At 44.5% G+C, this 24,329-nt stretch overlaps 4 protein-coding genes across 9 annotated transcripts in view; 3 read left to right on the plus strand and 1 right to left on the minus strand.

Moving 5' to 3' along the window:
* Positions 1-6,077, plus strand: part of LOC128766217 (E3 ubiquitin-protein ligase SH3RF3-like) — a 72,859-nt gene extending 66,782 nt beyond the window's left edge. For both annotated transcript variants that reach the window (XM_053877674.1, XM_053877676.1), the window contains exon 10: positions 521-6,077. In XM_053877674.1, the coding sequence (XP_053733649.1) occupies positions 521-689 (169 nt within the window). In that variant the 3' untranslated portion in view covers positions 690-6,077. The remainder of the gene's footprint in view (positions 1-520) is intronic.
* septin10 (septin 10) lies at positions 5,936-20,031 on the minus strand. 2 transcript variants are annotated; one of them, XM_053877686.1, is made up of 10 exons: positions 19,941-20,031; positions 12,000-12,114; positions 11,639-11,834; positions 11,375-11,561; positions 8,589-8,750; positions 8,358-8,454; positions 7,109-7,277; positions 6,918-7,050; positions 6,653-6,831; positions 5,936-6,594 (listed from the first exon to the last, which is right to left on the minus strand). In XM_053877686.1, exons 3-10 carry the CDS (start codon positions 11,803-11,805, stop codon positions 6,579-6,581), a joined length of 1,110 nt encoding a protein of 369 aa, XP_053733661.1. In that variant the 5' UTR covers positions 11,806-11,834; positions 12,000-12,114; positions 19,941-20,031; the 3' UTR covers positions 5,936-6,578. The 2 variants fall into 2 exon arrangements, with proteins under 2 accessions (XP_053733661.1, XP_053733658.1); XM_053877683.1 differs by lacking the exon at positions 19,941-20,031 and adding an exon at positions 12,632-12,903.
* On the plus strand, positions 13,225-17,960 carry sowahca (sosondowah ankyrin repeat domain family Ca). 2 transcript variants are annotated; one of them, XM_053877682.1, is made up of 4 exons: positions 13,226-13,644; positions 14,887-15,257; positions 15,321-15,710; positions 16,247-17,957. In XM_053877682.1, the coding sequence occupies exons 1-4, from the start codon at positions 13,446-13,448 to the stop codon at positions 16,700-16,702; spliced, it is 1,416 nt and encodes a 471-aa protein (XP_053733657.1). In that variant the 5' UTR covers positions 13,226-13,445; the 3' UTR covers positions 16,703-17,957. The 2 variants fall into 2 exon arrangements, with proteins under 2 accessions (XP_053733656.1, XP_053733657.1); XM_053877681.1 differs by having other exon boundaries at positions 13,225-13,644; positions 14,887-15,710; positions 16,247-17,960.
* Positions 19,414-24,257, plus strand: akap17a (A kinase (PRKA) anchor protein 17A). Of its 3 annotated transcripts, none has more exons than XM_053877678.1 (7): positions 19,414-19,530; positions 20,687-21,034; positions 21,172-21,390; positions 21,477-21,689; positions 22,069-22,217; positions 22,294-22,534; positions 22,805-24,254. In XM_053877678.1, exons 2-7 carry the CDS (start codon positions 20,702-20,704, stop codon positions 23,651-23,653), a joined length of 2,004 nt encoding a protein of 667 aa, XP_053733653.1. In that variant the 5' UTR covers positions 19,414-19,530; positions 20,687-20,701; the 3' UTR covers positions 23,654-24,254. The 3 variants fall into 3 exon arrangements, with proteins under 3 accessions (XP_053733653.1, XP_053733654.1, XP_053733652.1); XM_053877679.1 differs by having other exon boundaries at positions 19,427-19,557; positions 22,805-24,257; XM_053877677.1 differs by lacking the exon at positions 19,414-19,530 and adding an exon at positions 20,174-20,558 and having other exon boundaries at positions 22,805-24,257.
* Positions 24,258-24,329: the final 72 nt, after the last annotated feature.

Here is a 24,329-nt window from a genome sequence, read left to right on the forward strand (position 1 = left end):
TTTATATATATATATACACACACACACACACACATATATATAACATATATATATCTATATATATATATTACCATTTTTATATCGAGCTATGATTTAATATTAAAAATAATCATAATTTTTATTGTCCATCAACTATTTGCATTATAATAATAACTATTATTTTTTGTTTCATTGTGTTTTCTTTGTTTTTCATTTGATAAAAAATATTGGTTTTATAACAGTATTTTATATTGTATAATAATATAAATATAAACCATAAGAAAAATAAAATCAATATTTTTTTTCATATATCATTTTAAAAAGTGTTTCAATTCATAAAAATGAATAGATGGGATCGTTCTTTTTTTCATGAATTTTTTTCTGAAATTTTCTTTAGGGTTTAAAGTTTTTTGTTTTTTTTTCTTTATTATTTAAAATGTGTATCGTTGAAAAAAAAAAAACACTTAAAACTACACCTTGACATCTCAGCTTCCCCTGTGGTCTTGTGAGCAGCATCACATGAGCATGTGTTCTGCCTCAGGTATCGGGTGGTGGTCCCCTATCCGCCACAGAGCGAAGCGGAGATCGAGCTGCGGGAGGGCGACGTGGTGTTTGTCCACAAGAAGAGGGAGGACGGCTGGTACAAGGGGACGCTGCAGAGGACGGGCCAGACCGGGCTGTTCCCCGGCAGCTTCGTGGAGAGCTTCTGAGCCAGACAGAGTGAGACACACTCCTGATCTCAGAACACCGAAGACACGTTTTTTTTTTTGGCCGTTCCAACTTGCCTTAAGAAGCTGCCAATAACGAAACGCAGAAATCGCAAAGTGGAATTTTTCCAGAAATGTTGATTACGGCACAGAATCATTAAATTAATGATTTTAACAAACAGATATCGGCTCAAAGCAACTTGTTTACAAGACAACCTGCTGTGATGTTGAGCCAGATTCCAGGACAAAGACGGAGGCACATCTTCCCGATGTCGACTACTGAAGGCACAGACACTCGACGAGCACATGATTCAAACCCAAACCTCCTGGTTCTCCTCGTCCACCAGCAAACACGAGCACAAAAAGCTTCTGCTTTCCAGCGAGACCTCAGAACCTCTTCGTTTGAAGCCTGTGGGAGAAGACGGAAGAGACACTCCTCGGTGTCCAGTTTGTGACCACAACTTTTCTTTCCTTTTCGCTTAACGTCTGTTGATGCGTGTAGCATTTTTCTCTTTGGTTCCGTGTTGACACTTGTGTTGTCCCTGACGCGTCTTGCTGTGCCGAGTCTTTTGATCGACTTTATTTAAGAACTCAAGGTGCAAATCAGTTCAGTTTCCGCGTCTGGAATCCGATCTGTTCCCCACAAAAGTATGTGCTGAATGTAGCTACAGACAGGAACTCACGCCAAACCTCTTTACTGAGGTGATTTCTACTTTTTTAAATCTCGTGTGCTGAGATTTAGGAACAGCGATGCACTTGGCAATATTTGATACGAGACAACAAAATTTTCACTGTTTTCTACGACGTTTAATTTGACAGATGGAAGAGAATGTCCCGTCACTGACAGACTTATTTAAAGTAATTTATTACAGCGTAATGCCAACAGTAAGGAAATTTCGTTGGTTCTCGTGCCGCTTCTGTGAGTGTGTCATCTACTTCCTGAGTGTGAATCCAGGTCCATCCAGTTTACATCCGACTACAACAGCTACCTTTGCAACCGTTACTGAAGATGTGTGTGTTTGCATGAATGTTGCCGTCTCTTGTTTCGTTCGTGACCCTTGTTTTGCAGAAGCAGAAACGAGCCAGTGCTCGACCTTTGTGGATATTTGTGTTCTCAATACTGAAAATAAGCCGTTCATCTGAGATAAGTACTTGATTTTGACATCACGCCGGACGCACACACTCATCCTCATGGAGCGACTTGAAGCAGGAAGAGCTGGGGTGAAGGTGGGTTGTGAGTTGCTCGCAAGTTAAACAGTTTTGCTACTTAAGTACGTACTTTGACCAGTGGACCAGTGTGTTCCACTCCTCTTCAGAACCTGAGGTACTGACTTGTTTTTTATCCCAGTAGAGATGTTTCCAGGTCACTGAATTATGAGAACCAACTTCCATCATGTCGAAACGTCTCCCTTATTTCTGTCTCAGTCATCAGTTTGTTGAAGGCGTGAGGCTCGTGAAGCTTCATGAAGCTTCATGAAACAGTTTCTCTAAATCTCTCTAAAATCTTTGTATTTGAGCCACCACTTCAATGAAACTTCACCTCATTTTTAAAGGGAGAGCGCCACCTACTGAGCTCTGAAAACAAAAACTGTTTCATGAAGCCTCATCAGCCCATCACTATTACTCATGCAAGGGAATAACAGGAAGCCTAAAGGCCCATTTATGCTCCCTTTACGTACAAAACTGTACCCAAACAATGTTACTGTCACTGACCCATGTGCTCTTTACGTTGGTATTGCTGTTCAACCAATATATCCACCAGGGGGCAGCCCACAGTCAAAAGGTTATGATAAGGACAAACTCCAAAACAAACATGGCGACTGTGGAAGAAGCATTGATAATTTACCTCTTGCACAAATGAGTCAACGGAGACAGTGTTCAATATATCATGACTTGAGGGCGGAGAACGTCCACCATTCTAATGTCTTCTATGTAACTCATAACAGCTACGTATCAGGTAGTAACAGCAACACTGCCCCCATGGTTTCCAGTGGAACTGCGTTTTCAGTTTCCATAAGCTTTGTGGAAACGTGCAGCAATACGGACGAGATTAACCCAGCGCACAGATAGAAAGGTGCGTCCGGATCTATATATAGCTTTGAGCATAAATGGGTCTTTAATGGATGCAGCCACAAGACTCTTGTCATAAAAATTGTTCTGATCTTTGAAGTTGATGAAGAAGATGTTTTCCAGTCGATAGTTTGTCAAAAATAATAATGATCCTCCTTCGCTTGCAGCAAAAGTCAAATAGATGAAGAATTCAATTCAGTTTTGTGCCTCCTCTTGTGGGCCACTTATAGCGATTTGGCGGACTGGCTTTGGCACCCGGGCCTTGAGTTTGACACCAACAACTCTAGTTCTCAGTCTGTTTTTAAGTGTTCAAAACTGGTTTAAAAATGAAAAAAAACAGGTTGAGTAACTTGCAGACAGTAAGATTTTCCAACTGAAGTGAAGGCAGCGGGATTATAGCCTCCATCTTCTCAAAGAAACACAAGTTGTGACCGAATTAAATGTCCCAGTTGGAGGTCGCAACTGGTGGAACGCACCATAACACTTGATTGTGTGTCGGGGAGTTTTGAATATTCTTCACGGATCAATGTTTTTTAAACTAATAACAAACCAACCTGAAAATTAAATCAAAACACAATTTGGAATTAGAGCAAGGCACATTAGAACTGAACTTTTCAGATTTGAGACGTTCACTGTAATAAAGGGGAATAACAGACTCGTGGAATGTAGTTTTGGGGGAAATGAAGCACGAGATGTTTCAGAGAGCCATTTAAAGGAGAAGTGAAACTTCTGTTCTGCTGTGGTTGCAGTGTATGATGGGTAGTCACGCGGAGCAGCCTCCTCGTCTTCATCATCTTCATCACCTGCTTAACTTGATGACGAAAAAAACCAGCAGATCCCAGGTCAGCCCTGCGAACCAGTTAGTGTCCTTTAATCCAAGCACAAGTTTCTGCAGCTTGTCTGTCACTTTTTTAACGTACTGAAAAGAGAGAGGTTAAAACGGCAATGTTTTCTCGAGTTGCCACAACATTAGGGAACAACCACAGGCTTTTTATTGTCACTTATTAACCGGAATTCCAACAAGTTTATTGCATCTACATTAAATAGGATAGTCATGAAAATGTTCCAAAGAAAATTGGGAATGCTAAGTGCTAACCAAGCTAGCTGTCCTTTAGCGCTTCTCGAAGAACACAGTGGCGTGTTTTATCGTAGATGGTTTAACACTTGATCACCATCATTCTTTAACTTTATGTTTCGGGGCGTGTGTGTGCGCGTGCGAGTGTGTTGGAGGGGTGGGGCTCTGGTATGTAGCGGGTCAGGTGACACCGACGCGACAGAAGAAGAAGTCTATAAATATAAATATAAATATATATATATATGAAATAAATGTTGAGTTCTATATTGTGCAGAATATTTATAGGCCTCTGGTGCCATGGAAGTCATCCTCTCTGCCATGTGATCATTCTGCATCGTCTCGTACCGATGACCCGTGGTTGAGTTTTTTCATGTCAAGTGCATTTTTCGCAATAAATGCCTTTTTTGTTTTAAATGACTTTTAACGTCTTTCTTTGCGGCCCTGGCAGCACATTAAGCCGTGCTCCACGGCAGCCCTTCCCAGCCTCCGACCAGAGGATCCCATTATATCCTCCGCTCATGATCATTATCCGCCGTCTCCCAGTGAGGCCATTATGAGCTTCTGGAGCTTTTCGACATTCCACTGCATTAGCGTCTTTATCGTCCTCAGACAAGCAGGTGAGGGATGCTCTGTAATAAACCCCGCTCTTTTCTGGTTTGTTTTTTTCTCTCTCTTGTTGTCCTCTTCCGTGACATCCACTGTCACCGCGCCAACGCCGGCGTGGACTGGGGAGTGTAATTGGTAATTTCACAGTGTCGCCATCACTCCACGCAAATGACAAGCTCATCTCTCCGGCAGCCGGGCCTGTCTCCTGCCATCACCCCCATTTGCATTTAGATTTGACTTGTGAAAGGTGAACGTGGTGGGAGCTGGTGGATGGTGCGGAATCCGCGAGCTAACCCAAACTCAGAGCGATCAATCTGGTGAATTAGATTTTTGCAGAGATGTGGGAGAAGGCGTGAGAAATGGGCCCAGCTTCTCCTTGGGTCTCCTTCCTCTCACCAGCGAGGGGCTTCAGCCTCCTGCGGGGAATCGATCTGCAGCCTCTGATTCATGACAAACGTATCTGTCCACCTGTCTGTCGAAGGAGACAGAGGAGGTGAGAGTGGGATTTTGAAAGTCGCCTTTCCTCACACAAATTAGTTTCACTTCCCTCTCGTCTGTCACAGACTCTGCTCTGTTGAATCTTTTTTCATCTTTCACAAGAAATGATCCACTTTTACCTCTCGACATCTGTCACACGAGGGGCCAAACTTAAAACTGCATTTTGAGTTACTATTTGACCTCTGGACACTCACTTTTTTTCCATATTTATTTACTCATGTTTATTCATGGCTGCATTTGTTTTTATCTTCTCTAATTTATTCCTTAAATATGGTTTCTTTTATTTTATGTGTATTTGTTGTATACGTTTTTCTATTTAACTCAATAATTTACTCCATTCTATATATATATATATACTTTATATATTGGTTTTATTTGTCATTTGTGAGTTCCATGGTTTTTGTGTGGAATTCCCACCTGCCACATTTCCAGATTTATTCATATTTTCTGTATGAATGTGCACAGTGCGGCACATCTTTGATTCCGTACAAACCTTGACAGCCTCTGTTACTGGTGGATGTTGGACCTTCAAATGAAGATCAGTTGCGCAGAACTGCGGCACCTTTTGGCGGCGAATGAGACTTTTTATGCTCCGGAAATCTGACACACCTTTCATAGGACAGTGTTATATTCAAATTCTGCATCTGTTGTGTTGCTGAATTTTTTAAATTAGTTTCTTTTTGTCTTTTCATCTCCAGGTGAACTGCGAATGAAGACAGATTCAGATTGACTGGTGAATTTGTTGTTTGTTAGCGCCACCCTATGGCCATCCTGGTGACATTTCGAAATGAAGCGAATGATTGACGTTTGGCGGAGCATTATTGTTTATAATATAATAATATCAATATACGACAAAAAAAGGCCATAACATTATGAGCGCAATGTGAATCATCTGGACTTTATGCACCAGGTCAGCAGGAAAACCGGAAGCTCCTTCCTGTTATGGCAGCTGGATATTAATATTTCTGAAAATTCAGTAAGACTCCACACAAGTTGCTCGTGGCGAAAATACAGATTTATTTTTTAAAAGTTTGCAGTAACACTGTTTGTTCCATAAATACAAGTGTAGTACACATGTGTGGTAAAAAGGTTTCCCTCTGTCAGGCATCGCTGAGTTTCCCTGGATTCCTAGCTCTGACAGATGTAAGGCACGGATGACGCGTCTCTAGCGCTGGTGTGAACGTGGTTTCAAAATTCATTTTTCAGACATGGAAACTTGAGGATTGTTTAATAATAAGAGAAGCAAGGTGTAATGGTCAGAAGTGTCCCTTTGGAATGATTAAAAAAAATAGTGACATTTGTTGGTTTGTTTCAGGGTAGTGTGGACATGGCAGACACACATAATGCCTTTCAACAATGCTGGTAGTGCGACGCCACTTCATTTATAGTCGACTGAAAAGCTACACGTTGAGTTTGTGTAAACAACTGCTGGTACCAAAATCCCTTAAAGTCCTCTGCTACTGGACTGCAATAACATCCCAACATTTTAAAAAGCGAAATGAAGATCAAAAACATCATGTATAGGTTTAAAAGGAAGGATAAATAAAACACAACTTGAAGAATATAAAACCCCATGAACAGAAGGATAAAAGAGGATTAACTTTGGCACGAGGTTAGTGTCCGGGGAAGGAGGTCGAAGGTCTTCACATGAAGCCGGAGCTGAAAGAGACAGAGCTTCAGAACCTTGTGAATGACCGTCAGTGGTGTCCAGTCTTACTTCTTGCGGTCCTTGTCCTTCTTGCCGTTGGCGGTCAAACTCTGCGCCTGCAGCAGTTGAGCAGCCGCTTGTCTCTTGCTGAATGAGCTCTGGTCGTCGTCCAACATTCGCTTCTTCTCCTCCAGAGCGGATTTCTCCTCCGCGTGGAGGCGCTTCAGCTGCTCAAATCGAATCTGCAGCTGGACACACACACATGCGCGGACGACGACACGTTCAGAGCTCCGGCGAGAGCAGATCAACACCCCAGAACCTCCGTCATGTTTACCTCTCTTTCCGCCTCCTTCAGCTCGGCCTCCTTCTCTTTCACCCTCTGCACAAACATTTGCCTCATCTCGTCCTCCCTTCTCTGGAGCTCCACCAGGAACTCCTGTCGCTTAGCCTCATACGTCTGCTGCAGGCTGCACACACACGCCAGCGTGACACCTCACACCTCGCCTGCAGACATCAGCTCCTCACCTGACAGGTTTGCACTCGGGGTCTGTGTCTTTGAATCCCATCTCCTCCAGCTTGCAGCGGCGGTAGAGCTCGTAGTGGCGCGAGTGCGTCTGCTCTCTCAGGTCTTCCATGTTGACGCAGATCAACATCTCGCGCAGCTTCACGAAGTCGCAGTGGTTCTCGTTCTCCACTGACAGTCACACAGGATTTGGATGAAATTTAGGAAAGCCTCTTGCATTAACACAGTTTAACATTATGACCACCTGCTACAACACAGTTGCCCCTATTGACGAACCCACCGCAGCCTTCTCACTTCCACCTCCCATAACTCCTCTGAGGTGCGTCCTATCCAAGCAGATTCAAACCACGCTAAAGCAGAGAACCTCAGCCTTGTTCGTGTGTAACTGACACCACAGTAGCTCACAGCACTGCCGTGGTTATGTAGGCTTCTGGTGAACGATCGGTGCAATCGGAAAACAGTTGCAGAAAGTCGCTTTCCAACAACAAAATATATAAAAATAATGCTGCATCAGTGAAGAGTTATATGAGAGGGAGCGAGACAAGCAGAGAGCAGTGGTACAGCACTTGCCTCGCCCTAACTTTTTGAGCATTTAATAGGGTAAAAATGAGTCTGAAAACATTTCACTTTAGCTAAAAATGCTAGTTGCTAGTGTTGCATCGCATTATTAATGTGAGTCTAAAATGATCATAGACTGCCAATGAGAGACAGAGAGACCACCAGGCTGAGGCACCATGAAACAGTGTTCTCATTTTCACTCAGTAGGTGGCGCTCTTGTTTCGAAAAATGTGTAAAAACATTTTAGAGCAGTGTTTCACAAACACTGTTTCAGTGCCGAAACACACCAGTGTTGCTCTTACAAATTTGAATAAAAACAATCATAAAAGACTGAAGTTTGTCATTGTTTATATCTTGTGTATATTGTTTATATCTTTTATTTATATATATATATATATATATATATATATATAAAAGTTTAGAGTTCCTATGTCAGTTGACTCAGTCATGTCACTTTAGAGTCTAAAACTCACACAAAATGTGGAGTAAATGCCAGATACTGAAAGTGTAACTTTGGGGGTGGGGGGGAGCCATAAAATCAACAGATGTAGAAAGTCAAGATCAAGTTTCAGTGTCATGTAGCTGAAAATCCCTGACAACAACAACGACAAACCTGACTCCTTGCAAAGCTGCTTTGTCTCCAGTGTCTTTGCTTTGGGATATTTAGCAGGTGGTCGTAACAATGTCACTAACCTTGGACGACGCCCCATGGATACTGGCGAGCCTTCACCATCTTGTTCCCCACGCTGACCTCCTCCGTGCTGCCGACCACGGCAAACGGCAGGTGACCCTGTCAGGATAAACATCTGCAGAGTCACGACACACCGTCACACGTGGCCCAGTACGGACCCAAAAGTGGCTCAGACCATTTCAGAAATGATCTTTTTAAGCCCGTCTCCGGCGCGCTTGTTCGCGTGCACTTACATTCATGGTGGTGTTGACTTTGGCCACGGTCTCGTCGTCCAGAGGAAACTGGTAGATCTGGACTCCGTTGCTGACCAGCTCACTCATGATTTTGATCTTGAACTTGTTGAGCTCGCTCTTGCTGATGGTGTCGGCTTTGGCGATCACAGGGATGATGTTAACCTGCGGATCCCAGTGACTTTATATTAGCCTGGACACGTCGAGCAAGAAATTTCTTTGGGACTTCAGGGTGGAGATTGAAAGACACCATCTGAGCACTATGTTGTAGATGAGTGTAACACAGTGGGGCGGCCGGCGTTAAATCGGGTGATTTAACGCGGAGTTACACCCAGCAGATGGAGCTCATTTCACTCCTGAGTAACTGAGTAACACCACCACAAGAGGGCTGTTAAAAAATGTAAACAATACAGAAGCAAATTTTCACCAGTTTGTGAGAGGACAAGCCATTAAACACAAAGAAATATGGCGCCTCCTATCTTGCCCACGGCTTCACCTTACAACAATGGGTTAAGAGGAGAGACCACACTGTGTCTGAAAATACTGGCCACTGACAGCATGACTCCGAACAACTGTGTGTGTGGTCGCTGAAAATAATTTCATCTCCAAAAGCGGGTGCAGCAAAAAAAAAAAAAAAAGTTTGGGAACCACTGGTCTCACACCAGTGATGTATCCAACAGCTTCATTTACTTTATGACTTTATTTATGGAACATTTCCTCGAGTCGTACCATCATTCCAAACAACAGCATTTTTCTTCTCTGCCTCTGCTTCTTGAGCTGCTTCACATTCCTGTCTGCTCAGAACACACACACACACAGACAAATAAATCGTGGCTAAAAAAAAAAGAAAGCAAAATAAAGAAAACAAAACCAAAAAAGCAGCAGTCTTGAGTGACCGACTGTCTCTCCATCTAGATTCAACAAGCGTCTCTCTCTCCCTCCGTCGGTACAGTGGCACAAAAGGCGAGCTGGAGTGTGTGTGTGTGCGTGAGGCGATTACAGCATTCCTCTGCCTTTCTGCTCTTTTCACACGCAAATCCGGGGTTACTGACACTCAGCGGCGCAGCATCCCCACACCCGCACAAGAGACACAAGTCACTACACACCGACGGCATGGGAAAGTTTGTGACCACGAGCAGAGAGAGACGGAGGGACTCGGAGAGGGAGAGAGAACTCCAGGAGAGCAGCAGCATCCATGGGAACCTCTGAGCTGGTGACGCTCATTTCACTCAGTTCAAGCCACATCAGTATCTGGCCTACAGCATCATCTCATCTTGGCTGTTTCTAAACACACTGCAAGTCCCACAACGCACCTGGAGCTCCACAACACCTTATCTTTTTAGAATATCCTTGTGAGTTTCGATTCAGTAGGGACACTAACTTGTATTTATAAATACAAACCCAAGAACCAAACATGAGCACGGCCTGTTCAACTTCCTCTTTGAAGAGGGTCAACGTCCACGCTTCTCATCTTTTGTTCTGTAGTTTACAATGTCGTGAAGTTACTTTGGCACCGTTTCACTAGGGCTTAAAGGATGAGAGATACTGTATATGCCGATTATTTTTTAATAAGAAGCCATTTGTATTCATATTTATATTCACACAGTGTTATTCAGTAGGTTCATGAGTTAGTTTGTGATTCATTCATGAAAAAAAAAAAAAACAATGAGCAAAAATTGGTATCTGCCAGTTGGAACTTTCAATAAAAAAAAAACAGTATCGAAGAAATGACAATCATTGCGACCCTATATTTTAGAGTTAACTTTCCAGAAAGTGCGGGCAGATTTTTCTTACCTTGATTTTTTTTCTCCACATAAACCATTTTTTGAAGATTTAAAAGCAGTTAAACATTAACAAATGTTTCTGGTATCTATAACTTTGCTGGACAACGACGGTATCAGACACTCACACACAAAATGTAATTCTGAGATCAAGTGTGATGTGATTGACAGTCAAAAGTATGTCCACAGCAAATGCAACGTGTGTAGTAAGCGACTGACTCATATGTGAATCAATGTAGAGACATGATGGAGACAAACTGTTGCGCTGCAATATGGGATGAGGGGATGCGACACGTTTGGGGCGACAGGACTGCAGCTTCATTGTGTTTCCAGCGACATCTGTCGTATCAAACCCCAAGTTGAACAATCTGATCGCTGACAAACAGCCGCGACACATGATCCAATCAGAGCGGATCGTAGCGGTTGCTGAAATTCACAGCTCCTGTGAAGAATCTGATGGACCCGAGAGCGGCGCCTAAATCTCATCTCATTTTTTTAATATACTTTCACAGTAGATAAAGGACTACAGTTATGCCTCCCCCATCCACTAAAGTAGGATCCTCCTTGACCTACTTTTTAACACGAGTTGAAAGGTGGAAATAAGTTCAACAAGTGTCACCAAGTCGCTTTCACTGTGAACCAATCTGAAAACAGTCACTGTATGTATGTGTCAGACTCGAGGCCTGGGAGCTAAATCTGACCCATAAAAATCATGGATCGCGTCCAATAAACATGGCCGCCATGACCTACGGTGATATGTGTTCAACTATCAAAAATAAATACCAGTAATGAAACTACATTTTCAGTCAGCATTTTGTGTAGACTCCCATTTACCATTGAACGAAATACCAGTTCTACTTCATTATATGTTTTGTTTTAGCCCACGACTTTCACTTCAAAATCTCAACCCTTTTTACTTGAGAGGTTTATGTTCTCAGACATGTTATTTCCACGGTGGTCTAAAACGTTCTTCCCATTGTCCTGTGCCAGCAGGAGCAGAGCGCTTACCTTGCTGTCCAGCTTCTTCATTGTGACAAGGTCCAGGGATTTGAGCGAATGGCCCGAGGGGGAAATAAAATAAAGGCAGGCGTGGACTCGCGAGTCATGGTAGTTGTGGAGGGAGCGCTTGATTTTGAGCTCCTCCTGAAGATAGCTCTCAAACTGCCGGTCGATGTAGTCCACCACTGGCTGGTAGCTGAAGCACAGAAGAAGTAAAAACAGGGTCCATGATGAAACACACTCTCTCTCTCTCTCTCTCTCTCAGACACTTACCTCTCCTGCTTGTTCATCTGGTCTCCAAAGCCCACAGTGTTGACCACAGTGAGGCGTAGTCGCACATTGCTTTCTTGCAGGTCGTATGTCTGAGCTCGGAGCTTCACCTGAGGCTCAAAGTGCGATGACTCAAAGTTTTCAAAGTTGGTGTTAAACAGAGTGTCCATTAGGGTCGACTTGCCGATGCCTGTCTCACCTGGAAATTACGCACAGAGTCGAGAAGATTGGTAGGTAGAGTATTTACACAATAGAGAAAACAAAAGAATAGAGAAGAGTTAACAGAAAAACAAGCAACTTTTCAGACATATTTCTGTTGGAATTCCATTTACAGCCAATTTGACTTGTCAGTTTTGCAACTCACCGATGCAGAGGATGTTAAAGCAGAAGCCCTGGCAAATGGATTTGTTGACCAGCTGATCAGGAAGGCTGTCGAAGCCCACATGACCAGCCAGGGACAGCGGCCGGACGCCCTGGTCCTGTGGGAGAGCATCACATTCAGTCCAGATCAGAAGCCGCTCTGCACTTTTACAACAATGAAACTGTTAGAACTGTACTGACATTTCCAGTCCAGAAGAAAGTTCTCGCAATTATTAATACTATCTATTGATTTTTTTTTTTGTTCAACTAAAGCTCAAAATATTCATTAGTGCATCTCAAATAACATATCTGCAGAAAACCAGGCCTACAAACCATTACAAAAAAGTGTGTTTACGTGAAAGTTATGTTTTTTTCCGTCTAAACAGACACACAACATCTGTAATTCGTTCAGTAGCACGATCACTGACCCGCTCCTGAATACATTTTGTCACTGATAAACAACTTCTAACACGGAAAAAAAGCACGAGCGGTATTTTTGCTGTTCACAAAAAAACCCAAGTTCGAACTTTTGAGCGACTCAAAGCAACTGCTAGCGATGGCTAACTTCACGGTAGCCTCGGACACTCCCTGCTCCTCGGTCATTATTAGTTCGCGTAGGGAAAAAAGGTTACTAACCGGCTGTCGGGCGACATCAGACGCAGCCATAGTTCTAGTTACGAGTTGTTCCGCGGGAATTTAGGGGAAATAAAACGATGAAACCTTTTAATAGAAGCCCAGTTCGGCAGCACCACCTCACCGCGTCTAACAACTGGACAGACTGGGTCACTCAAACAACACGGAAAGGAGGTGAACATGCTTCTTTAAAATAACGCTAATGTGTATACTAAGGCCATTGACGCCTTTTAAGAAACGTATAAACACGTTTGATGTAATTTCTTGTCAGTTATAGATCACAGATTGAGTCTAATAAAAGAATGAATGTCAGGAATCCCCCCTCTCCCTGCAGTGGCACAGCCCGATTTAATTTTCCAGTTGCCTTTAAGGGAGCTGCAGACGGTGGGAAAAATAGTTAGTCTCCACTGCTTGTTTGTTTCGGCCGATAGTCTTTTTAATAAAATAACTACTTTTAAATGTGAATTCCGTAACATTTGTGAGTGTAACCTTCACGTAGATAATTTAATCTTAGTATGTGCTAATGTGTTTCCGCCACTTGGCGTTTACACGATGCACTCAAACGCGACACAGATGCGCCCCCTATCGGTCACAAGTCCGCACTGGTCATCCCCGCGGAGGAGAGAGCAGGAGGAGGAGGTGGAGGCCAGGGCCGGAGGATGATGCTGTCATCGTCGTCGGCTTCGGTCCGTGACCCAGCGTCGTGATGGCCACGGCCTTCGAGAGACACCTCCAGTAGCGTTCGCACCTGCTTCCCGTTCTGCTGGCCGACGCCGTGCTGGACTTCCTCGTGGAGCGGGGAGGGAGGGTCCAACAGATGGAGCTGATGGAGCGTTTCATCTCAACGTGCGAGGGGAAGGGGGATGCGGATCGAGCCGCCGCGGGGTCTGTCGTGGACGCTCCGGGGGTGAAATATGGTCACCTGAGCAGTGATTCAGTGCGAGGCGAGTGCAACGGCCACGTCCGGCAGACACCAGCGCAGGTCAACGGACACCTTCCTAACGGAGACCACGCAGGTGAGCCGCGCGTCAAACACGGGACTCGGTCACCGTCACCCGTCTCATGATGCTGTTATTTTTTTAGTCATTCTCTTACCTAATCGCGATTACGTCATCTGTGTAGCGGCTGATCCCCATACGTGACATCATATTTGGGTAAAAACAGGAGGGATTCGTGCATGTATTCGTTGTTGTTTCTGATTCAGATCAATAAACATGATGCCACGCCTGCTGCTGCTGCTGTCATCCATAAGGCAACGTGTGTTTTTGGGCTGTGGGAGTGAGTCTGAACCCAGGTCACTCCCCCAAGCCATAGCTGCCTCAGATGGGATTCAAACTACAGACCTTCCTTCTGTAAGAAAGCGTCACTTGAGTAAAAGACAAACCTGTGAGTCAACTGTAATTACTGTTGTTCAGAGTGAACTTTAGTTGACTTGTTTGGGAAAAATACACTCAGAAGTAGGTGCTAATAAGTGCTTTATGATGAGTAATAACTGGGTAATGTCCTGCTTATACACAAATGCATAAGTAGTTCCCTTATCTGTAGTGTTCCCCCAAACTGTACCCTGGTAGCCTCGTAGTACCAACATACTCCTTGATGTTTTTTTTTAGTATATATATATTTATATATATATATATATATATATATATATATATATATATATATATATATATATATATATATATATATAAAACTGCTAAATATTAATATAGTAGTATATACAGAATGCTAAACAGATAAACACACACTTCCATTTATTACATAGTTTATTAGATTGAGTATGTGCAGCTGCAAATATGCGTTAATATTGCTTTAGGTTAGATGATATACACATGCTTGTTTATTTCCTTGAAATTGACGGCCATGTTAAAAATAATTTTAAAAAATTGAAAATAAAAAATAACTTGAAAGGAAACGTCATTTTCAATTGATTGGTAAATAAAAAAGTATTCTAGCTACATCTTGATGAGTAAAAAGAATAGACAAATTCCCTGCTGAAGGTGAAGGTGGTGTGTAACATGAGCATGTGCTGTTTCACATGCACCCAGCCTGCCGCTTCCTTATTTTAGATGAGATTGTTATTGATTATTGGAAATTGAATGGAACAGAACCCTGTGGCGAAATGGAATAACATGACAGCTCATGAAGTACTCCACGTAGTATATACGTTTTAACAGGGTATTTGTTGTTTAAGGTCTCAATAAAACCTCTAAAACTGAGCACTCTTATCTAATATCTGAGCATCCGCCCTCTCTCAGCTGCTCCCCGTATGGACGACAGCAAGCTGCCAAATGGAAGCAAGCAAGCCTCCGTCTCCGCCCAACAATCGGACACCAGCTCAGTTCCTTCTGTCGCTGGAGGAGGGGAGGTGAGGCTGCGAGACAGGAGGAGGAGAGAGTCGGCCCCCATCATTGGGATCCATGATCTCGACAGCGCACATCCCGCAGCAAGCCACAGCCAGCATGTGAGAGCGGCCCGCAGGGTCTCGAAGGGGTCTCAGCGAGCCATACTGACCAGCTGCCTGTCTGAGGACAGCGCTCTAGAAGGACTGGACCCTGGGTTTGATATCAACACCCCAAAAGGAAGCCGCAGGAACTTCATCGAGCTGATGATGAGCAGTTCTCCTCAGGTAGAGTCAGGCTTTTTAAACTGCGGTGAGACTCCACCCCAACTGGCTGTCCTTCCTCTGCAGGTGCGCAGGTCCATGATCAACCGCGGGACACGCTTCCGCGACTCTTTGAGGAGCGACGGCGACTCGGCTTCCCTCCTCTCCTCAGCCACCGATGAGGACTGCGCCTCGGTGACCCTGGATCCGCTGGAGCACGAGTGGATGCTGTGTGCGTCGGACGGTTTGTGGGAAAGTCTGCAGCCTCTCCTCGCTGTGGAGCCCAGTCTGGTGGCCAAGAAAGACTTTGTGACCGGCTTCACCTGCCTCCACTGGGCCGCCAAGCAGGGCAACGCTGAGCTTGTCTCTCAGTTACTGGGCTTCGCCAAGGACAGCGCCGTTGCTGTGAACATAAACGTCAGATCGAGTGCTGGATACACACCCCTGCACCTGGCAGCCATGCATGGACACACACAGGTGAGTCAGGTGATACACGATGTCTGTCCTCTGCAGCTCTGCAGCTGACTCCAGGGAACCCGAGGCGAGTGGTGACAAATATAGACAAGTCTGACTCATCAGTGAGAATAGCTTGCACTCATAGTTTCTATTCTATTTTGCACCAACAAAAGGCTAAAAAAAGCGTCTATATTAAGATGCAAGGTGGAGTCTATCTATCTTTCTATCTATCTATTTATCTATCTATCTATCTATCTATCTGTCTATCTATCTATCTATCTATCTATCTATCTGTCTTTCTGTCTGTCTGTCTCCCGTCTGTCTTTCTATCTATCTATCTATCTATCTATCTATCTATCTTTCTATCTATCTATCTATCTATCTATCTATCTATCTGTCTGTCCGTCCGTCCGTCTGTCTGTCTGTCTGTCTGTCTGTCTGTCTGTCTCTCCGTCTGTCTATCTATCTATCTATCTGTCTGTCTGTCTGTCTGTCTATCTATTTATCTATCTATCACCAGCTGGCTAAACTTGAAGGGCGTGCTCTGTGATTGACAGGTGGTCCGTGTCTTGCTGTCAGACTGGGATGCCGACCCGGAGGTCAGAGACTACAGTGGCAGACGGGCCATCCAGTATCTTCCTGCTCCGGTGGCCGCCGACCTTCAGGAGAAAGGCGTGGTCACTTCCCCGGGGTCAGACAGCGGGAGCAGCAATGGCGGCGGCAGCGGAGGGGGGCGTGGCTGGCGATTCCCCAAAGTGCTCCAGGGCAATCTCAACCCCTTGCGCCTCCTGAACCCACCCGCGGAGTCTGCAGAGGACCCAGCTGGGAACGGGCGAGCGAAGGGGGGCGTTCAGAGAAAGTCGTCTTTGAGCCGGCTTAACGCTCGGCTGCATCGAGGTCGGCACCGGGCTCAGATCATTCACAGCGCCTCCTTCAGGGACTGCGGGGAAGTGGGGACGGAACTTCCTGTCAGTCCAGTTAGAACTCGACCACTATCAAACCTGTTTGGATAAAACTTAAAAAAAAGACCCACCACTATAAGCTGAAAGGCAGCAGGCTGTTAAAACACACACACTCTTGTAGCTTCTAAGTTATTTATATCTCAAGGGACCAATCCACTGCTGTTTGAACCACCTCTTTTTTTCACTCTTTTGATAGCCCAAGGTTCTTGTTTACAACGATGCACACTTTCAAAATAACCGTTTTTGAGCAACAGATTTGTAGTAACGGTGTAGCAGCACAGTGGTGACACCTTTGTCAGAATGTACTTTATACAACATGGGTTTTAAATTTACATTTACAGCACTTGTTTGAGACCAAATTGACAGTTTCTATTTTAAACACGTGCATCGACACAGGCACTCGACACTTTTGGGATCAAGCGAATCCTTCATGTACGATATGACTCGACCAGATCCAACAGTGCAGTTGTTTACACTGACAACGGTGCTAAATAATGACTCCGACTGAACTCATTTCAAGGTTCTCTGTTTCTATTGTTCAGAGTTCTGGAGTCAATGATGTAAATAAGAATTTACTGACACTAATGTACCTCAAATCATATCTCATATACCCATGACAAGTCCCCGTAGTAGACATATTCAGGAGCATGTTTCAAGTCAGTCCCCGCCCAAACGTTCTGGTTTTCCTTTTGTTCTCAACTGAGCCTCAACCATTCGCCCCATGTGTGAACGTGAAATGTGAAATAAAGCAATACTTGTTTTACAAGTGGATCCAGAGTGTCTGTGTGTGTGTAGCTGCTGAATAAGTAGAAACAGTGGTTAATCACGAGCTGATTCTAACTTGACACCACAAATGAATTTCCTCTCTCCCAGCTGACACTAAGTGATTGTCCTCAACTGCTGAGGCTGAATAATTGATGATCTGATGGCCGCTCACCGAAAATCCACTGCTTCCCGTCCTCAAGCTGCTGCTGCTGTAACGCTGCACCCAACGCAGGAAGAGCTGAGCCCCATTCAGCACCTGCTGTGTTTGAGTGTGTGTCTCCTGAATGATTTAAGGAGACTGTTGCCACTGTCAAGCTGTGGGTTACTGACTCAATTACGTAACTTTGTTAAAGGATTTCTCTCCTGGGTGAAACTGAAAATGTAATTTTGGTCAGAGTGAGGGGTGAATTTATTTATTTATGTATGTGACCCCTGTCACTTTGCCTGTGTGGCTGAGATTTGCTCCATTTGTATGTGACCCTGGGCCACTGGGAAGTGTTTGGGCTGTAAACAAGATCATTTATATAAATTTATTATATATATATATATATATATATATATTTTTTTTTTTTTTTTTTTTTTTTTTTTTAATGGCGCAGAGTTGTCCATCACCATCCACCTTCATGTTTAATCCCAATTTAAATTTGTTCCAGTGCCAAATGTGATAAAGAGATGAATAAATTATGAAGCCTGTAAGTCATTTGACCATTTTTTTAAAACACGGAAATCATGGACGGACAAGGAGGTAACAGTATTTGTTGTTGATGTGCTCGAATGCAGGAAGAATGAGAATATACACAGCAAAGCACTGTAATTTCACAGGGAAATGCTGTTATATCACAGTGAAGTCAAAGTTACGGCAACTGTGAAACTACAGCGTAGATATTTACAGTAAGTTACTATTAAAAATTTATAGTAATTTACTGTAAAATATTTACAGTGCAGGTTCATCTTCACCAGAAAATATGTTTTTGGGCAGCCCAGAAAAATAATAGTCGGAAAATATACATTTTACTTCTCAAACCGTCTCGGAAACACTGGTTCCACGTACTCACATGGCAGATTTGGTGTCTGCATTTTGCGTCATTTCCCGGGTCACTATGGGGCGAGCTCTTCCCCAGAGCCTGGGCCCAGTGCCTGAGGCCACCTATCAGTCAGATGACTGTTGATCGGAACAGAGCGGAGAGGCCGTCTGACCTACATGCACACTGAGGGGAGTAATGCCTATTATGTAAATTCCCCCGCCATCTTTTCAGGGAAAATGTGCCAACTTTCTCTGCCCGAGGCCTCGGCCGTTCGGCTAATTCCCACAGAGCAAATCCAAACGTTCCACTTGATCCATACACAGTCGCCACCACAGTGGTGACATGGCGTCTGTGCGAAGCTACTGTGACCAGCAAGATGGCAACAGATAAGCACATCGACGTCTTATGACATGTGCTTTTAAACTATGAAATGTTGGAGCGAATCAGCTGATGAGTCACCGCATGTGATTGTATGATGGGAGAGAGGGAACAGTGGCTTTGACCTGAAGGGGTCAGTGGCCCACCAATGACAGTTTCTCTGATGGGGAGTGGCCTACTTCAGTGAGAGTTGGTTTACGTGCGAATAACAACACTGTCATTGTCAGCTTAGTGTAAATACATAAGTAAAATTAAAACAATGGCCATTTTAAACACACACATAATAATAATAATAACAATAATAACAACAATAACAACAACAACAACAACAACAATAATAATCATAATCATAATAACCATAATAATCATAATCATAATAACCATAATAATAATAATAACTTGCTCCGAATGCTGCCTCTGCGACCCGACCCCGGATAAGTGGCAGAAGAAGGTGAAGGTGAATAATAATAATAAACAATGGAAAACCATGTTTAATAACAATGTTCAATGACGCTAAGATACAGTGTACGATACAAAGCGTTGTAAGAAGTTCCACTTATGTCCATCGGGTGTCGCTGTAGTTAAACCCCTTCATCTTACTCTAAGGTCAAAGTTGACTGTTCCCGGAACTAGTCGGTTGTCTCCTGCAGGAACGAGACGCCAACATGCCGATTTCTGACTGCACATAACTCACCGAGAGACCGTCTTGTGGTGAGTGTGTGCCCGATTCATATTGCGGTGGGTTTTCTTTTGTGTGGATTTTGATTTTGACGAGAAAATCGCTGTTTTGAAGCCGAAGCGGACGTAACTTCGCTAGCTCGTGATTCAATGCTAACGGTAGCCCTTAGGTAACAAGGTTTCTTTCTGGGTAAATCAGTGCGTTGTTTACGTCAATGTGGACTGTGTTTTATTACCCGAGTCTGTCTCTTACTAACTTAATACTGTTATGTTCTTGGTCATTTCTATACACCACACAGTTGTTTACCACTTGCATAAACAATGCCGCAACCATCGCGAGGAAATGACACAGTATTGAAAACCAAACTTTTGCGTTATGTATGGATGGAGTTCGGTTTCCTTCCTCGATACACTTTTCAGGTTAAATGTAAAATCATACTTACAGCTGATTGGAAGGCACCAAAATGACTATAGATCTTTGCGTGGCTCTTTATCGAACCTTTCTATAAACATGAATGATAGTTACGTCATGAGGTAACTGGTTGAGAATGATGCATCACAACACTTAAGTAACTTTAAGATTTAACTAGCAATGACTAAATAAAGTCATTTGGCTTTGTGAACAATATGATCTTGCTTTTAAGTTGAAATGACGTGACGTTTTCTGTTGTCTACTATATGGTTAAAACCATAATCCCATTTAAAATACGACATTGAAAACAGGATCAAGTTATAGTGGAATACATTTTGATCAGTGTGAAGATGTACTCAGTGATGTTGCTGGTCCCTCCTTGATTCTGCTCCTGTCTTACTGGAGTTGGATGCAAAACAAGTCATGATGGCAGTGTGCAATTTGGATGGGATGTTACTTTGAACCGTTCACTGGCAGCTGGAAGAAAAAACAAAAACATTGCAAAAAACAAAGCCTTGTGATTTTGAATATTGATTCAGGAAGCAAATTTAAAATGAAAAATAAAACCAACCAGGGTCCCAGAGTAGCTTGGGCAGCTTTGAAACAGGCAAAGAGTTCGGAGAAAACAATGCTCTACAAGAATGTGAAGGTACTAATAACAGAGTTCCACCTTATGAGTTTAGTATCCAAACAGTACATTTAACAGTCATTTAAATCTGGCATTTGGAATGATGGAGAATGTCAAAAAAATATGCCTTGCATTTTTATTCCCGCCAGCTGCCTGCACGACCAATGACCATGACGACCATCGTGCACGATGTCACGGAGGCGGTGTGTCTGTCCGAAGCCCACAACATGTACCTCAAGCCCATCGCCAAGATGACCATCAGTGTAGCGCTGCCTCAGCTCAAGCTGCCGGGCAAAAGCATCTCCAACTGGGAGGTGATGGAGAGGGTCAAGGCCATGGTGGCTCCCGATCAGTTTTCAGGCCTGCGGATCTCCAAGAGCACCATGGACTTCATCCGCTTTGAGGGTGAAGTGGAGAACAAAATGGTGGTGAAGAGCATCTTGACTCGCTTGGATGGGAAGACCATCAAACTCAGTGGATTTACTGATGTATTGAAGGTAAAGTTTCATTTGCCAGTCTCTTAATAAGTGTATGAACACTTCAATGCCACTTCCCTCACGTTTATTTGAGTGCAAATGGAGGAATGGTTGTAATATCTGACTTTATAAACAAACCGGCTCGTTCTTCTCTGCAGGTTCGAGCTGTTGAGAATAAAATGGACTTTCCTACGAGGCATGACTGGGACTCCTTTTTTCGAGATGCTAAGGACATGAATGAGACCTTGCCGGGGGAGAGGCCTGACACCATTCACCTGGAAGGCCTCCCCTGTCGGTGGTTCAGCCAGAAAGACAGTCAGTTCCCAGATCGCCCCTCTGAAGAGGTCCTCAGTGCTGTGTTTGAAGCTTTTGGCAAGGTATGACTTGTACAGTCATCTGCGATGGACAGTGAAAACCTGCATGTTTTGCTGCTGGGGTTGCTAAAAACTGCCTCTGACTCCAGGTGAGGAACGTGGACATCCCGATGTTGGACCCATACAGGGAGGAGATGCTGGACAAGAACTTCAACACCTTTAGCTTCGGTGGCCACCTGAACTTCGAGGCTTATGTGCAGTACCAGGAGTACGGCGGCTTCACCAAGGCCATGGACACACTCCGCGGCATGAAGCTGATGCTGAAAGGAGACGATGGAAAAGCTGTTGCCTGTAACATTAAGGTATGAAAATGGAAGACAACTATTAGATAAATATAGATAGATAATCCTTGAGATCATGAGAGGAACCTGTACTAAGTAGACAAGTTACACGGACTGTAGCACTTATAATGTTGCTTTATTTTAAAAGTTCAGAGCACTTTGTAAGTATGTCTCTGGCAACACTGGGTTTGATGCAGATCAGCAGCTTTAGAGCCTTTCAGTGGGATGAGATCTGCTGCCTGTCTCAGGTGGACTCTTCTAATCCACAGCACAAATCCTCAGTGAGGAATTGCTCCCATATTGCATTTGTAAACCACAGATTTCTCTGTTGTAAAACGGATTTCATGTATTGTCCCTTATGTATGATTGCTCACCTCTTCTGTGACTCTTGTCTCTCCAGGTGACCTTTGACCGCAGCAAGCATCTGAGCGAGTCGGCGTTGAAGAAGAGGAGTCTGGAGAGGCAGAAGTTACAGGAGCTGGAGAGACTGAGGGAGGAGAAGAAGCGGCAAGAAAAAGAGGAGGAGGAGCGTCGCAAAGAAGATGAGAGGTAAGAATGAAGAAGAAATTGAGAGAAGAAATTCCATGTGAATGACATGATATGAATGTCTCAAAACTTCTCCCAGGAAACAGAAGGAGCAGGAAGAGGAGGAAAAAGAGAGGAAGAAGGAGGAGCGAATACGAAAGCGGGAGCAAAAGGTCATTGAGCGGGAGGAGAGGAAGAACCTCAAGAAAGTGAGGAAACAGCAGGAGGAGGAGCAGAAGAAGCTCCAGATGAAAATTGCCATGGAGGAAAGGCGGCTCCTGCTGGCTCAGCGGAACCTCGAGTCGATACGACTTGTGGCAGAGCTGCTAACCAGAGCGAAGGTAACGCACACACGCACGTCTGGACAAACCCAAAATATATGACGCCAGCGGGTTGTATAACTGAGAGGCTCCTCTTCGATAGGTATTTTAGAAGAAATCCAAGTGCTTCAGGTTTATTTTCATGTTGAAGAAACACGCGGTACACAGGAAAGTTTGAATCAAAGAGGGCCTAAAACTGATCTTTGAGTTTCTCCTAAAGCCAAATCCAAAGCCTCCTTTGTAATACAACAGAGCTTCACGTTTCCTGAATCGAGGCGTTGTCTTCTGCAGGCACTCAAGCAGAAGCAGCAGGAGAAGGAGCGGGCCCAACGGGAGAAACTGGAGCAGCAGGAGCAGCTGCGGCAGAAGGAAGAGTTGGCCCGCCTCCATGAGCTGGAAGCCTGCCGCCGCAAACAGGAGGAGGAGCTCCGCAGGGTGGAGCTGGACAAGCAGCGGGCACTGGAGCTGCAGCACAGAGAGAAGGAGCTCCGAGATCGACTCCTCAACAATTTGCTGAAGAAGAACGTAGATCAAACCGCAGATCCTCCTGTCGCCCAGGAGCAGACTTGTCCAAGTACCAAAGAGACGACCGATCCCAGCAACGTGTCAACACAAGGGTCGACCTTAAACCGTGGGGAGAAGGTGGATAGCAAGGAGAAGGAGGTAAATAAAGGGAAAACCGAAGAGGTGAAGAAGAAGACTGTGAAGGAGCCAGCAGTGAAGAGCAGCACCAGCCAAGAAAGAACAAGAGACAAGGAGTCTTCACGCCGAGAGAGAAGGTCCCACAGTCGGGACAAGAGGAGGCGGGCGAGCAGGAGCAACAGCAGCAGCGACAGGAGGAGGATAAGAAGGAGGAGCAGTAGTCGGCATCGGACCTCCAGCCGCTACAGGAGTAGGAACTACGGCGGCAGGAGGAGAAGCCACAGCAGCAGGACCTCGACCTCCAGCCGAGAGAGGAGCAGGAGCAGCAGTGGGAGGAGTGGCAGCCGGGGGTGGAGCCACAGGCGCGGCCGTCGCAGATACAGCCGCAGCAGCTCCAGGAGCAGCAGGGAGAGAAGGAGTCACAGTCGTGACAGATACAAGAGGCGCAGCAGCAGCAGACACAGGAGTCACTCCAGGAGACGCTACTCTCGCTACTGACTCCTGACCCACACCACAAGCGTGATCCCTCACAGTGTAGTTTTATGATTTCTGTTTTTTTTATGAATGAGTTTGTCCAAAATACGATCGGTTGTAAATGTTGTAAAGAACATTAGAGTTGAAATCCTGCTGCACCTGTACAACCCAGTTGGTGGGCGACTGGAACCAGTTCTCATGGCTGACCCTGGAGTCAGAGAGGTGGCGGCGTGTGCGCGCTCTGCCTGCATTTGCTCCCCAGTGGCTGCTAAAGTGAATGGCTTCAACAGAATCCTTCAGTTTACAGAAAGCTGCATTTCTGACTTGAATTTTAATCTGATTGTCGTGCACACTTGCTTTGTCTTGGCCTTCTTGACAGGATTTTCTCGCTGGCCTCATGTGGACAACATTTAAAGCTGTCTCAAACCTCACACTTCTTTTTTTTTTTTGTTGTTTTATCAACTCGTGTTGTCACATTAGGCTCCTGATGTGTTCTTAAGAAGCGCCACACATTAAAATGTCCATACTTGATGTTCTAATTCCTTTTTTTTGTTTTGTTTCTCCCTGTCAGTCAACGGTGTAAAAGTGCAAAAATGGTTTGGATTTTCAGGAACCACCCGATAAACGTTTGCCGTTACGATCTCTCTTTATTTGAATTCTTATCTGTGTGCGTCAGAGTGACCCAATAAAACAACTGCTA

The sequence above is a fragment of the Synchiropus splendidus genome, chromosome 10, assembly GCF_027744825.2.
Source record: "Synchiropus splendidus isolate RoL2022-P1 chromosome 10, RoL_Sspl_1.0, whole genome shotgun sequence".
In the NCBI taxonomy this organism is placed as follows: Eukaryota; Metazoa; Chordata; class Actinopteri; order Syngnathiformes; family Callionymidae; genus Synchiropus; species Synchiropus splendidus.

What these genes read in the sequence shown, in the direction of transcription:
- septin10 (XM_053877683.1), bottom strand. Translation starts at nt 12,661, where the DNA reads ATGGCTGCGTCTGATGTCGCCCGACAGCCG. An exon ending in CTTTAACATCCTCTGCATCG is followed by an intron (nt 11,835 to 11,999) that starts GTGAGTTGCAAA and finishes CGTAATTTCCAG; the next exon opens with GTGAGACAGGCATCGGCAAG. An exon ending in CAGATGAACAAGCAGGAGAG is followed by an intron (nt 11,562 to 11,638) that starts GTAAGTGTCTGA and finishes TCTGTGCTTCAG; the next exon opens with CTACCAGCCAGTGGTGGACT.
- akap17a (XM_053877677.1), top strand. Translation starts at nt 20,355, where the DNA reads ATGGGATGTTACTTTGAACCGTTCACTGGCAGCTGGAAGAAAAAACAA. An exon ending in GATTTACTGATGTATTGAAG is followed by an intron (nt 21,035 to 21,171) that starts GTAAAGTTTCAT and finishes TCTTCTCTGCAG; the next exon opens with GTTCGAGCTGTTGAGAATAA. An exon ending in TGTTTGAAGCTTTTGGCAAG is followed by an intron (nt 21,391 to 21,476) that starts GTATGACTTGTA and finishes CTCTGACTCCAG; the next exon opens with GTGAGGAACGTGGACATCCC.
- sowahca (XM_053877681.1), top strand. Translation starts at nt 13,446, where the DNA reads ATGGAGCTGATGGAGCGTTTCATCTCAACGTGCGAGGGGAAGGGGGAT. An exon ending in TCCTAACGGAGACCACGCAG is followed by an intron (nt 13,645 to 14,886) that starts GTGAGCCGCGCG and finishes GCCCTCTCTCAG; the next exon opens with CTGCTCCCCGTATGGACGAC. An exon ending in CCATGCATGGACACACACAG is followed by an intron (nt 15,711 to 16,246) that starts GTGAGTCAGGTG and finishes TGTGATTGACAG; the next exon opens with GTGGTCCGTGTCTTGCTGTC.